The sequence below is a fragment of the Colletotrichum fructicola genome, assembly GCF_000319635.2.
Source record: "Colletotrichum fructicola Nara gc5 chromosome Unknown KSG_Nara_v1_contig01, whole genome shotgun sequence".
In the NCBI taxonomy this organism is placed as follows: Eukaryota; Fungi; Ascomycota; class Sordariomycetes; order Glomerellales; family Glomerellaceae; genus Colletotrichum; species Colletotrichum fructicola.
In genome coordinates this window covers 8905249-8917395 of record NW_027094051.1, presented here as the reverse complement: position 1 = coordinate 8917395, position 12147 = coordinate 8905249, and the positions used below count along the sequence as shown (strand labels likewise).

At 53.0% G+C, this 12147-nt stretch overlaps 7 protein-coding genes across 7 annotated transcripts; 2 read left to right on the top strand and 5 right to left on the bottom strand.

The window, feature by feature from the left end:
* Nucleotides 1–213: 213 nt before the first annotated feature.
* CGGC5_v002554 (uncharacterized protein) lies at nucleotides 214–756 on the top strand (the record flags this gene model as incomplete). Its single annotated transcript, XM_032025113.1, has 1 exon — nucleotides 214–756. The coding sequence occupies one exon, from the start codon at nucleotides 214–216 to the stop codon at nucleotides 754–756; it is 543 nt and encodes a 180-aa protein (XP_031878273.1).
* Nucleotides 757–1614: 858 nt separating this feature from the next.
* CGGC5_v002553 (uncharacterized protein) lies at nucleotides 1615–2226 on the top strand (the record flags this gene model as incomplete). Its single annotated transcript, XM_032025114.2, has 1 exon — nucleotides 1615–2226. The coding sequence occupies one exon, from the start codon at nucleotides 1615–1617 to the stop codon at nucleotides 2224–2226; it is 612 nt and encodes a 203-aa protein (XP_031878274.2).
* A 510-nt stretch (nucleotides 2227–2736) lies between these two features.
* CGGC5_v002552 (uncharacterized protein) lies at nucleotides 2737–3291 on the bottom strand (the record flags this gene model as incomplete). The annotated part of the gene is made up of 1 exon (XM_032025115.1): nucleotides 2737–3291. One exon carries the CDS (start codon nucleotides 3289–3291, stop codon nucleotides 2737–2739), a length of 555 nt encoding a protein of 184 aa, XP_031878275.1.
* Nucleotides 3292–4583: 1292 nt separating this feature from the next.
* On the bottom strand, nucleotides 4584–5994 carry aurO-1 (FAD-linked oxidoreductase aurO; the record flags this gene model as incomplete). Its single annotated transcript, XM_032025118.2, has 2 exons — nucleotides 4584–5330; nucleotides 5380–5994. 2 exons carry the CDS (start codon nucleotides 5992–5994, stop codon nucleotides 4584–4586), a joined length of 1362 nt encoding a protein of 453 aa, XP_031878268.2.
* A 659-nt stretch (nucleotides 5995–6653) lies between these two features.
* MNT1-1 (Glycolipid 2-alpha-mannosyltransferase 1) lies at nucleotides 6654–8233 on the bottom strand (the record flags this gene model as incomplete). The annotated part of the gene is made up of 3 exons (XM_032025119.1): nucleotides 6654–7664; nucleotides 7724–7827; nucleotides 7879–8233. The coding sequence occupies 3 exons, from the start codon at nucleotides 8231–8233 to the stop codon at nucleotides 6654–6656; spliced, it is 1470 nt and encodes a 489-aa protein (XP_031878269.1).
* An 884-nt stretch (nucleotides 8234–9117) lies between these two features.
* Nucleotides 9118–9645, bottom strand: ybfA (putative HTH-type DNA-binding domain-containing acetyltransferase YbfA; the record flags this gene model as incomplete). The annotated part of the gene is made up of 1 exon (XM_032025121.1): nucleotides 9118–9645. The coding sequence occupies one exon, from the start codon at nucleotides 9643–9645 to the stop codon at nucleotides 9118–9120; it is 528 nt and encodes a 175-aa protein (XP_031878320.1).
* Nucleotides 9646–10083: 438 nt separating this feature from the next.
* Nucleotides 10084–11732, bottom strand: DTR1-2 (Dityrosine transporter 1; the record flags this gene model as incomplete). Its single annotated transcript, XM_032025122.1, has 4 exons — nucleotides 10084–10277; nucleotides 10330–10756; nucleotides 10819–11280; nucleotides 11334–11732. 4 exons carry the CDS (start codon nucleotides 11730–11732, stop codon nucleotides 10084–10086), a joined length of 1482 nt encoding a protein of 493 aa, XP_031878319.1.
* Between the last annotated feature and the right edge of the window lie 415 nt (nucleotides 11733–12147).

Genomic DNA, 12147 nt, shown 5'->3' with positions numbered 1-12147 from the left:
ATTCTTCTGTTCGCATATAGGTGAAAAAATCGAAAAAACTCGCTCGCACGCTGTTCGTGTTCAACCTACCTGCCGTCTCCACAACAGCATCTCACCTTTTGCCTCGCCCTAACCGATGGCCGCTCTTGCCTTTTCCTTCGCCCCCATTCTTCTGACTCCTGCCAAAGGGGTTTAAATTGTTCTGTCATCGTCGCATCCGCCATCGCAACCATCATGTCGACCGAGGACGAGTACGACCGCGCAGACTTCGATGTATACGTCGCGGAACTGGCTGGTTCGTCTCACGACCGTGCTATGCGCCCAGCTATCGAGCAAATGGTGCGTCAATTCTTCCGCGCGACCAGTGGCACCAAAATCGACGTCGATGTCGCCATGAGCTTCTTCAGCGACAACCCAACCGCCATCGAAGCCCTTAAAGGACCTGGTGAAATATATATTGGAGCGGCTATGGTAAAGAAAGGGATTGAGGGCTGGGGCGAGGAGAGGGCGCAAACCGTCCAGAACATAGTTGTTGTGGACAGAGGCCACGTCACTTGCCATGTCATCACCTTCATTTTCGATGACGAGAACCCCGAGATCTTCAATGAGTACCACGGCGTTATCATCATGGATTTGGACAAAGGCAACCGCATCGAGCGTTACGAGTCCCGCGCTACCACCCGCGAAGCAAAGGAGCACAAGGGAGGAATAAAGCGATTCGATGCTCTCGTCGAAGAGGCCGAGGAGGACGCCATTACCGTTGACTACTTGTCTTGATCGGGAGGACTAAGGAACCAGAGCAAGGTAGGTTTCACTGTTGACGCATATTGCGTCTTGCCAGAAAAGCACTTCTAATATGTTGCCAGATTTGAGCGAAAACATCTGCTGCCTATTTCGCCTTTCGTTCTTGTCTTCTTCGTTCTCACCACCTTCCGTGCTCATCACCGTCGATGTTGACTTCGTCTTCGGCACCACCATCACTGCTCTGAAGACTGCCCACTACGTGGACAACAACGCTGGGCAGACACACATAATATCCGGAGGGCATCATCAGTGGGGATACTAGGCAGTCATGGAGCTAGATAGCTATCATGAATTCAGAGACACCTTTTCCATGAGCAAATGCGCGTAAATAGCCTCAATTATCTGTCTACTAAAACTCCTCACTCCCAGGGCCAGATGTTGTATACGTGAGGTCTTACCCACAGAAAATTGAAAAGCTTTGCCGCCTGAGACAGAATTCCAGACATGCCTTCCAGGTGCGCAGTTGGATCAACTCCACGTGAGATGCTTCGACTGGCTGGCCATATTTGGCATCTATCTGCTATGATTGGTAGAATGGCGTCGTCCGACAAAGTTCTCAAGCACCCAAAGCGGTGGATTCGCGCCACCCTCTCCCCGCGCTTTTTCCCCCAAAAGTTTTGTCGCAAGCCACCACCTAGTCTCCATCCCCAAAACAACAAGACTGACTCGGTAATGGTAAAAGGAATCGAAAAAGACGGAATCACGCTCTCAAGTCTCGAAAGACCCATAACGCGCCGTAAATACACGGATACGGATTCAACCACTTCCTCAGGTAAGACATCCTCCCCTCTGAAAATTCCACGACTGAAATCCTAACTCGTCATAGAAACCATGGACACACCCGGAACACCCTCGAGCGAAAGCCTGGGAACCACGGCAAGCTACATCCCCGTCTTTGCACCCCGCTCGCGGGATGCAAACAATAGCAGTCCCGAGCCTCCCGAGCCCGCGTCCCGCGAGGACTTCGATCGCCTCGAGAAGGAAGTCTCCAGCCGCTCCTACGATATCGCCATGCAAAGCATCCACGAGACCGCTATGCGAGAGTTCATCAGCGCCATCAGCTGGAGCCGGTGGTCTACAGTTCAGGCCTGGCTCGCGGACGATGTCGAATTCGTCCAGGTCCCGCTTCGTTTGGGCGGCATATGCCATGGCGCCAAAGAAGTCGTTACCCATTTCACCGAGATGCAAGCCAGCGGACCCGTTTATTTTGAGGTCGACTACATGATTGTAGACCAAGGATACGTCACGTCCATCGTTGAGATGAGCCAGGACATCCCTGCCGAAAACGTCCGTACCGAGCAAATTATTGCCTGGATTATCAGCCTCGACGATGACAACAAGATAATCCGTATGGAACACAGAGATATCGGAGCGAAGAAGTACCGCCCCTTGAACCCACCTCATAGGTGTTCCGAGGGCGACTACTCAGAATTCCAGATTTAAGTCTGGTCTTCTGGTGGAGGACGAGCAAGCTGCAAGGAACGACCTCCTTGTCCATGATAGTCAATTATGGATTACTCAGTTGCTACGTTGTTCACAACGGAGACCCTTCAACATTGGTAAGACCTAATCTGGAAAGAGACATTTTCAGCAATTCCGAAAAGATTTTCACAGTTAAGATAACGTATGGAAAAGAAAATGTTTTGTGAGCTTGAAGTTACCCTGCAAAGAGTGCTAGGCAATTAGAAGCAGCAGTAGTAATCCTGAATCTTTTCATGGGAAGGTGATTTTGCAATCTCCTTTTGTTTTTAAAACACAGTGAGTGTTCTTGATGAATGATGTCTGAGTACATGAACGGTTGTCTTGCCCAAGTCCCAAGCTTCCTGCCTGACCAAAGTGCTATTTCTCACCCCGTCATGATATCAAATCCTCCCGCCCATGTCCTTGCAAAATGCACCTATCCTCCGTTTCAATTGCTCCTGAACGCATGGTCCTGCCACGTTAGTTGCGTGCTCAGAAGGATTGGTAGATGCGCCTGCTCTTCGAATCCTCCAACATCTTGTCAAGCTCGTCCATCTGGAATTTCGTCTCTCGAATGATGCGTTGCTCGACGCGCCGGAACCTGCAGCTGCTGTCGAGATCGAGAATGAAGACATACGTGGTCTTCGTGAATTCGATGCCATCTTTGGAGCGAAGGAAAACTTCGACGTGGCAAGTGATGCGGCCGCGGTCGATGAGGATGATGATGGGCACGGCCGTTCGATGCAGACGATCCAATTTCTGAAAGGCCACCGCAATGCCCTTGTGACCGGTGAGGCTGCCCTCGGGGCGCGCGAATCCCTCGGTATGGCGCAGCATGTCGATGTTCTCGACGTACCACTCCTTGAAGCCATTGGGGTGATAGTCGGCCCAGTCGGAGAGGTAGTTGAGCGTGTGCTCGTAAGCCTCCTGTCGGAACTTGGAATCTTGCGTAGCGATGGTGATGTGCGCGCTACCCCTGAGAGTGACCAAGTTTCTGACGGACTTCCGGATGTCGGTGGCCGACATCTGGTGCTCTTGCTGTGACATCTTCGCGATGAGTTTGTTTGGGAAGCCTTTGGTGCCAGACGAATGGATAGTGTGCTTTGTGAGATGTGGTTTGAATGGGAAAGTTGTTGCAAGTTGAGATGTTTGGTGAGAGATCTCGGAGGATTGAAGGGCAAAACTTCAGACTTTATAGACGCCAGGCGAAGGCGATCCGGCGACGAGAATCTCACCCTGGAGGATAGTGAATGTGAGTAGATGGGATGAAGAGCCATATACGGAGGCGAAGCCTATCGTAGTCCAATAGGCAAACCATCACAGGCGAACGGGCGGGTCTCCTCCCCGAGGCGCATCGCTTCCTGCTATTCACCCTGCCAGAGTTTTACTCACGTCGAGCTCACCTTGGCCTATGAGCCCCACAATTGCTCCTGCTCCTGCTCCTGCCTCTCCGGATCTGCTTGACTGACGGTGGTGTCGCTCCTTCCTCCACCCTCCCAATCTCAAGAAAATTCACTGCAGCCGATTTGCCAACCACAACCACCACACCGCAGCCGAACCAGAGATCGACGTCCAAATGGCTGCTCCTGACGAAGAAGAGAGCTTTCGCCGCTTCCTGGAAGAAATGTCAGGCGACTCCCGAGATTATGGTATTCGGAAGACACTGGATCAAAGAGTTCGCGCCTACTTACAGAGCCTTGACGCCGGACGCATCGGCGAGATGGGACTTTGGTACGCCGACGATGTCATCTTAATCCTGGGCATCCAGGGCCCGGAAAGATATGGAAGGGCAAGCAAGAGGTCATCGCCAGTCACGAGAAAGCTTTAGCAGACCGAAATAGAAGTGGATGGACTATTGTCACTATTCCTACCTGGATCATTGTTGACCGAGGAAGGATCACCTGCCGGTTCGAACGATTCGCCTCCAGAAAGCTGTTCTCTGCACGAATCGACGTGGACAGCGCGGTCGGCCCAACACAGAAAAAAGTCATCCTTGTTACAATGGACCTCAATGATTCCAACAAGATCCAGCGCATGGAGTACCGTCTGCTTTGCAAGGAGCACGACGTAGCCGGGATCCCAAACTGGGACTGGGATGAAACTGTCCATTCAATCAAAACCAAGCCCGTCGTCATCAACTACAACATCTGAATTGCGAAACCAGTGAGGGCCAGAGAAGGCAAGGATAGCGAGGACGGTGAGGAAGGACGGTGAGGAAGGGCAACAAAGGTAGCCAAACTGAGTTTGACAGGTGGAAATCGCATGGAAGAGAGAAGATATCATCAAAATGGACTCAGTGGAATACTGAAATAGCCACCCAACTGCGCCATTCAAGCCTATCATTTCCCGAATGCAAACTTGAAGACATTCCCTGGGTCAACCTTCTCCTTCAACCTCTTGACAGTCTCCCAGTGATCCCCATAAACCACCTCCATCGCGAACTGCCCCTTCGGCAGCAGCGAGTAGTACCCGCCCTCAATCACCCCATCCAACTTGACCAGTGCATCCCTGTACCCATCCGCCCACTCCTTGGCTTCTTGGCTCTTCTCCTTCGTGATAGTAAGCCCGACGATCTCCAGCAAGTTGTGCTCCTCGCGCCATCTGAACACGCCAGGCAGATGGTCATCGCGAGATGCCTTGCCACGCAGCTGGTGCATACTCAGCAACGCACCGTCTCCAGGAAGCTTCGTCGCAAACTCGGCATACAAGTCCGCCATATCCTCCGAGAGGGCAAGCGTCTTGGTGCTCACGCCGTAGGAGCTGCCGGGAATCGTCGTCGGGGACGTCAACGCTGTTACCTGCGCAGTCATCGCGGAGGGGCTCGTCGGTGCGACCATCTTCATTGCCACGGGAGCGAGCTTGCAGATCTCTTCGAGCCAGGTGTCTGACTCATCCGACGCAGGACCGTTCCAGGTGAAAGCGCAGGCGAATGTCTTTCCAATTCCTGGAACCTCGACAACGGCGGGCTGAATGCAAAGTAGGTCTGGCAGGGTATTTTCCTTGAGAAGCTTGGCCCAGTTCGTCCAGAACGTCTTGATGGTGCCTTCGAAGTCGGTTGAGTCGAACATGATGAGACCGCCTTGGATCTGCAGGTGTGTTAGTACCACCTCAACCGCCATTTTGAAAAAGTGTTACCTCGGTCTTTGGGTAGACCTTGATCTCAATCTCAACAATAACACCCAAAGCAGGCCCGGCACCTCGGATGCCAACCAACAGCTCCTCGTCGGCATCGATCAGCTCTCCATTCGCGAGCACAACTTTCGCTCCGAGAATTTGATCAACTCCCATACCCAAGCTCGCGGTGAAGAAAGAGTACCCTCCCAGCGTAGCCCATCCGACGTACCCAACACTCCCCACCGTGCCGGTCGGCGTCATCAAATCTTCCTTCTCCAGCGCAGCCTGCAGATCACCATTCAAGACGCCACCTCCAAGTCGAGCGGACTTCTTGTCGGAAGAGACGTTGACATACTTGATGTCACGCATGTCAATCTGCAGGATGCCGTCGACGGTTGAGCGGGCTGACATGTCATGCCCACCCGAGCGGATGACGAAGGGCGTCGAGGTCTTGCTGCAGTGGGACACCAGAGCCGCGACATCTTCAGCGGATTGAGGGCGGGCTATCAGCCGCGGGATGGCGGGGGTAGAAACATAGGTCTGGCGGAGGGAGTGGAAAGTCTCATCGGAAGGTGAGTAGGTCTTGATCGAGGGGTGCTTCTCGAGGAAGTCTTCCAAGGTGGTGAGGGAGCCCATGATGTTCGAGAATTGTCGCGCTGTTGTCGATTGTTTGTTAGCAAAGATTCCAGAAACGATGGAAAATAGGATACCATGCAGACATCGTTGAAATAAATCTGACAGCCAGCTTTATGGCTTGAAATCCTGCCGTCAGCTCCGAAGCCAACTCTTTGTCATCCAAAAACGCCCATCAGCGTGTCTTACCATGGCAGATCCTCCCCGAGGACATTTGGCGCTGCTGATTGGCGCCCAAAAGATCTTTCGCTTCTGCGGGGAGCTAGACACAGGGGGACTGAGACAATTGTTTCCCCCATCGGGAGAGGAGCGGTATCTTGCAGCCTGGACTTGTAAGCACTAGCAGATAAGGGTGTGAGGTTGGATGCGGGGCCGGCAACGTCCGGAGACGGCGCCGGTACCCGGACCTGTGTTTTCCTTCTTGGGCAAGGATGGACATCCGAGGGCAACGACACATGCGAGACGCGCAGGACAGTAAGTATGAATCATCAGTAATTCTCTGGGGATGGCTATCGTGCTAAGAGGAGCTCTGTAGGTCAAATAGTACAGCGAAACAAACAAATCCCAAGTTTGGAAACCTCCCTTGCGTCCATCCGTTATTCTTCTTTCAAGCGATTCAGTCGCCCGGTTGTCAAAGGTTGAAGTCTAGCCGGCGGTCTTGATTAGCGGATCATGCGTTCGATCCAGCGGGTGACAGGAATCTCCATGGAAAGCTCATGCTCCTGGGGCATCGCGGCGCAATAGTCGCGGAGCCCGAAGGTGAGCTCGCCAATGCGGCACATGTCGCGGCCGGAAGGGGACTGAACCCAGATCTCCATGTACCACTGCTCGTTCTTGAAGGTACGCTCCTCAGTGCAGGTGCAGCCCGTCAGGGAGTGCGGCATCTTGTCTTGGCGATCGAAGTCCTCGACGAAGTTCTCCCATCGGCCGTGGAGCTCTTCCCGGACACCGCTGAAGCCCTCAGGAAGGCTCATCATGGTGCTGCCGAGAACGTCAGCCATGACAGGTTGGTCCTGAAGCGCGTCGGTTCTAAGGGTCTGGCGCGGCATGGGCGGGCAGCTGTGTAGGCCGTGCATCTCGCAGACCATATCGCCGAGCAGCCAGAACTTGTCTCTTGGGAGGAACATGGTGGCACTCAACGAGTGGACAGGCACGTTGCTGACGGTGTTGTAGTAGAAGTCACCGGCGTTGTCAAGATGCTCGAAGTACGACTTGTGCTCTGGGCCCCGGAAATACTTGAGGTTGCCAATCTCGATGGGGGCGTCGACGGTGCACTGGTTGTAGTCCGCAGCAAGACGGGTGGTGTAGGCATCGGCAACCGTGTTCGGTTCGCACTGCTGAGGGTCAGCCTCTTGGGGAACACCGGGGTGAACGCCGCCCTTGATCATCTGGCTGGTGTTGCAGCCTCGGTATTCGAAGAAGCTATCGTCAAATTCGTCAAAGCGGGCGTTGATGGTAGGAGTGCCGAGCGTGCCGTCGTGGCCAAGGATCCAGCTGATGTCGGCCTGGGGCTGTACCATCTCGGGGTGTTCATCCATGAAGGACTTGGTGCTCTGGAATAGGGACCTGGGCTCCGAGGTGTCTTCGAACATGACTTCATTGACTCCGTAGGCGATGTCGCGATCTCTCATCAAGCGAAAGACGTCGACGTTGATGTCGCACATGAACTGGGTCTGGAGAGTAGTCCTGTCAGCCCAACCAACAACAGGAAGGGGAAAGGGACTTGACTTACTCCAGGTTCAACCATCCAGAACCAGTCATAGGCATCAAGACGCTTCTCGCGAGCGAAGAGACCAGCCGACCAGCGTCGCTTGTGGTGGGTGGTCCAGACGTCAGCTTTATTGGCGCCCACTGCCTAAGCGTGCGCCAAGCCAGCTTCGAAGCGACCAGAGTCGACCCAGGCAGGGATAGACCAGTGCTGCTTGGGGATGACATTGTAGGTGACAGTGCCGCCGGTCGCGTTGGATGTAGCCTCTTTGAACTTCTCGCTGAGCTCTTCGTGGCTGAAAAAGACCCAGTCGTAGCGATACTTGCCGTTGAAGCGTTGCTCTAGTTGTCCAACAGAGGCGACCATCTGCTCAAGTTGGTTCTCTGAGACAAGGGCGACAAATGCGGCGCGTGGAGAAGCATCCCAAAGTTGAAGGCCTGCTGAAAGAGCGAAAGGGAGGTTGAAGAGGGTTATGGCAGCAAGGAGGAGGAAAGAGGTAGGGAGGGAAACGAATGATTTGGTCCGGAGCGCCATCTCGCCTGATTCACGAGAGATCAGTCGAGAAGGCGCGCGTGGTGACTTGTGTGGAATAAAGAAATCAGACGGATGCTTGTCGTTGATCTAAGACAGTTCTTTGGTGGATTTGGTTCAGGTGAAGGGTTGTTGTTGGGGTGAAGTTTTGATCTGAGGTGGTGTGGAGGAGAAGAGATGGTTGACTTGGGAAACCACGAACGAAGAACAACAAGCCGCCCTCAAACGACGCTAGCGTCTCGCTTAACTCTCAACAGCGCAAAAAAGAGGAAGCAACGACCTGTTCTCAGGCAGCTCACACGTGACTTGGTGATCCAGACCGTTCACCGAGATCCTTAGGCGCCTTAGGCGCCCAACCGCCTGGAACTTGGGTGAAAGCCTGGGAAAGAACGTGACCGTAATGACAATTACGTCATCTCTGACAGTTAAACAAAAGTCAAGGACACTTCAGAAATGCATCACTCAGACCTTTATTCGATGACGTCAGGGGTTCAAGCAGCTTTAGCCTTCAGGCCCCAGGATCTCAGCCAAAGTAACCAACCTTTCCAAGACATGACCAGACCTTTTCAACAATGCGGCAAACTCGTGCTATGAGAAGATCATGTTATTCCAATTTGATGCCTTCCTGCCTCTGGGAGTTTCTTGATGGTACCCATCTGCTGGAGTGCAGGCTTCTTTGATATTTCTACATGTCCTGAGATACCTCAAATTTCCTCGTAAAACATGTCATGTGTCCTTGTGATGAATGAAATGTCATTCTTGCACTTCATTGTTGTCAATTGGATGAAAGAATTTGAACAATGACCTCCAAAGCCAAATCTTGTTGGGAATAAAATATCCCAATGCCCACCCAAGGGTCCAACCCATCCATGTCATTGATGCCGTTGCTACAACTCCATTTCCCAATTCTCACCGGTACTCAGGATATGCTCACCCCAGGTCCGATGCTCCTCTGTTCCCAGTATCTTAAAGCCCGTCTTGGCATACATCCTCCTTGCTCCCACCATGTTGCTGTCCGTCCTCAACCCCACCCGCTCATACCCGACCTCTCTTGCAAAGTCTATGCAGAGCTTCATCAATTGTGTTCCTAGACCCAGCCCTCGAGCCCTCTTCTCGACGAGAAAACACCTCAACTTCGCTCGCCCCGGCGTGTCGCGATCTTTCATGAGAATGATGCAGCCCAGGAACTGTCCATCCCTTTCCGCAATCCAGCAACGCTCTGATGTAGGGTCGAAGGTTGTGATGAAATCGGACGTGATTCTGCCGACGAAGGCTTCGAAAGATGACCCATAATCGAACTCGTTGGAGTAAATTGTTCCATGACGGTAGGTGATGAACCCCATGTCACCTGGACGGTGGTTTCGTATGGCGACCCCATTCTGGGCAGTGCCGTTGACTTGGTTTTCGGACTTCATCGCTGCTAACTGGTGGTCAAGGCTCATTCTTGTAATGTTTGGGTTTGGTTTGTCAGTTGAACTGATTTCCTATGCAGGGTTGGCATGTCTTATGAATGTCCTTTTCTCAACCATTGCGACCTTGAAAGGCTATTAGTGCGGGGCATGTCGTCCGCGTCTTTCAAGGGCGCAGACCGCCACTAAATCGGCAGCTAGGCATGCTGCATGTCAATCTAGGTTTCAGGGGACTTCTGCAGGAATTGATCCAGATGGCGCTAGAAACACAAAGATGACTGGCCCAATTACACCGCCTTCGTCACCAAAATCTGACATCCTATCACGTAGACACGTAGACCGCGTGCTCGTACTGCGCGACTGCAGGTGGACTGGACTCGGCACAGGGTCGATCACACGAATTTCCTCAACAGTTCACGAACTTGAATTATTGCTTCGTTTCATTCATACTCCTTCGCCAGAACTCTTCTCGTCTTTCCGCGACTCAATCATAACGACGCAAAACACCGCTGCTGTGGACCCAAACACGAACAGGGCTGTGATGGTGTTGAACCAGCCCACGCCGATGCTGTTGATAGCTGGAAGACACACAGCCGTGCCAACGGCCGCGATTGCATAGCGGAAGAAGTAGTTCCCAGCTTTTTTCCTAGTTAGTCACCTTGAAGTTCGACTGTGGGAAAGGGTAATCACCTATCACCTCTGCACTCCGTCCCTTGAACACATCAAGACAATACGTGTTGATGCTGGGGAAGCAAATGGTCTGAGCGAAACCTTGCACGAACATGCAAATTACTGGCAACGGGATGCCGCCCTTCTCCTTCTCGATTGCCCATCCGTATATCAGAATTGCACACGGGATCACGATGCCCATGGCTACGAAGGAGCTGCGCAGGCGATCTTCGGGAAGGCGGTGGCCTCGACGCTTGATCCAGAGCTTCACAGTATGGTCTGCATAGCGGCCGCCGAAGTATGTGCCGGTGAAGAAGCCGATTCCTGGTGCAAGAAAGAAGAGACCGGACTGCAGAGGGGTTGTCAGGTGGAAGCGCGGGTTGATGACGTATCGGATGGGTGTCAAGAGTGATTGCATATTCCAGACCAGAGACGAGGCGGCGATTCCCTACGAGATTGTCATCAGATACTGACGCCCAGCCAACGAACAATTACGGAATGAAGACTTACTGCCACCAGAAGTTTCGGAATACGGAACAATGCAAGGACTCGGAAAGGGTTGGTCCAATCCCAAACCTTTCCAACCTTGGTCTTGAAGTCGAGCCCTTCCAACTCCTTTGATCTCATCTTATGACTCGTCTCTGGAAGAGCAAGTACGGCAAGCACGGTTGTGAGTCCTCCTAACCCCGATTGAAACCAAAACAAGACTCGCCAGCTATGATATGTGACGATGACACCGCCGATGAAGGGACCGAAGGATTGGCCAATCAGTGTGCCGTTCAGGAACCATGCCAGGGCTGTCCCTCTCTCTGTGGGCTTGTGAATGTCACTGATACAACTTGAGCCCAGCACGAGGTAAGCTGTCCCCGTGAAGGCTGACAACAAACGGAAAACGAAGAAGGCGGCAAGGTTAGGAGCCAACGCCGTTCCCACGGAGAACCCAAAGAATCCAGCCGCAGACAGAATGCATGGCTTGTCAAGTCAGCCAATGGTCCTCGATAACACTTTAGTGCCCAGGTACCTACCCATTTTCGTCCATACACCTGGCTCACAGGTCCCCAAAACAGGGTGCTGATACCCATAAATACCGTGTAGATGGCATTGCTAACGTTGATGATGCTTCCGCTAGTGTTGAACTCGGCCGCAATTTCGGGAATCGCTGCCAAGAGCAGCAGAGTGGACACCGTTGACGAGATTCCACCGCAAGCCACCACAGCCGTGACAAGTCTCTTCCGGTTCGGCGAAAACTTGGCATAAATCGCTTCCGTGTCTTGGCGGCTCAATTGAGCATCGTCCTCATTCGGTGCAGGCAGAATCGTCGCGCTCTTCTCCGCGTTCGATGTCGTCAGTCGCAAGTCGTGGCGGTCAGGCTCCACATCCACCGACTCCGACTTTGAGTCGTCTTCATGTTGGTTTTGCGACATGTTCCGGGCTTGTCTTCGCGGGACAAGCAATTGGGGTTCTTTTCGTCATCCACTCAGGATTTGTGGAAAGATGGTATGATTTAGCTGCTTCGCGACGAGTTGGCGAGTTGTCAAGATGCACGTTCAAGTTTTTCAAACACCAGCGCCGGCACTTCTCACCGGGCACAAAGATCGGGCAGAAAGATCTTCGGCAGCGTTATCCGGCAGTAGTTTGCCTAGGTTAAGCAGGTCAAACATCGGATATGCCCCATTCTCCCCATGCTTACCATTCCGACGTCGGTGACTGGATTTAAGATCGCCATTAAAGCCCCTGCAGTCTCGCCAGAAACTCGCTGGAACAAGAAGCTCATTGTCCCGGCTGGGCGTTCTTCCCCGCGTGTGGGGGTTCATCCCGGTCCCAGTGCAGTTCGTCGGA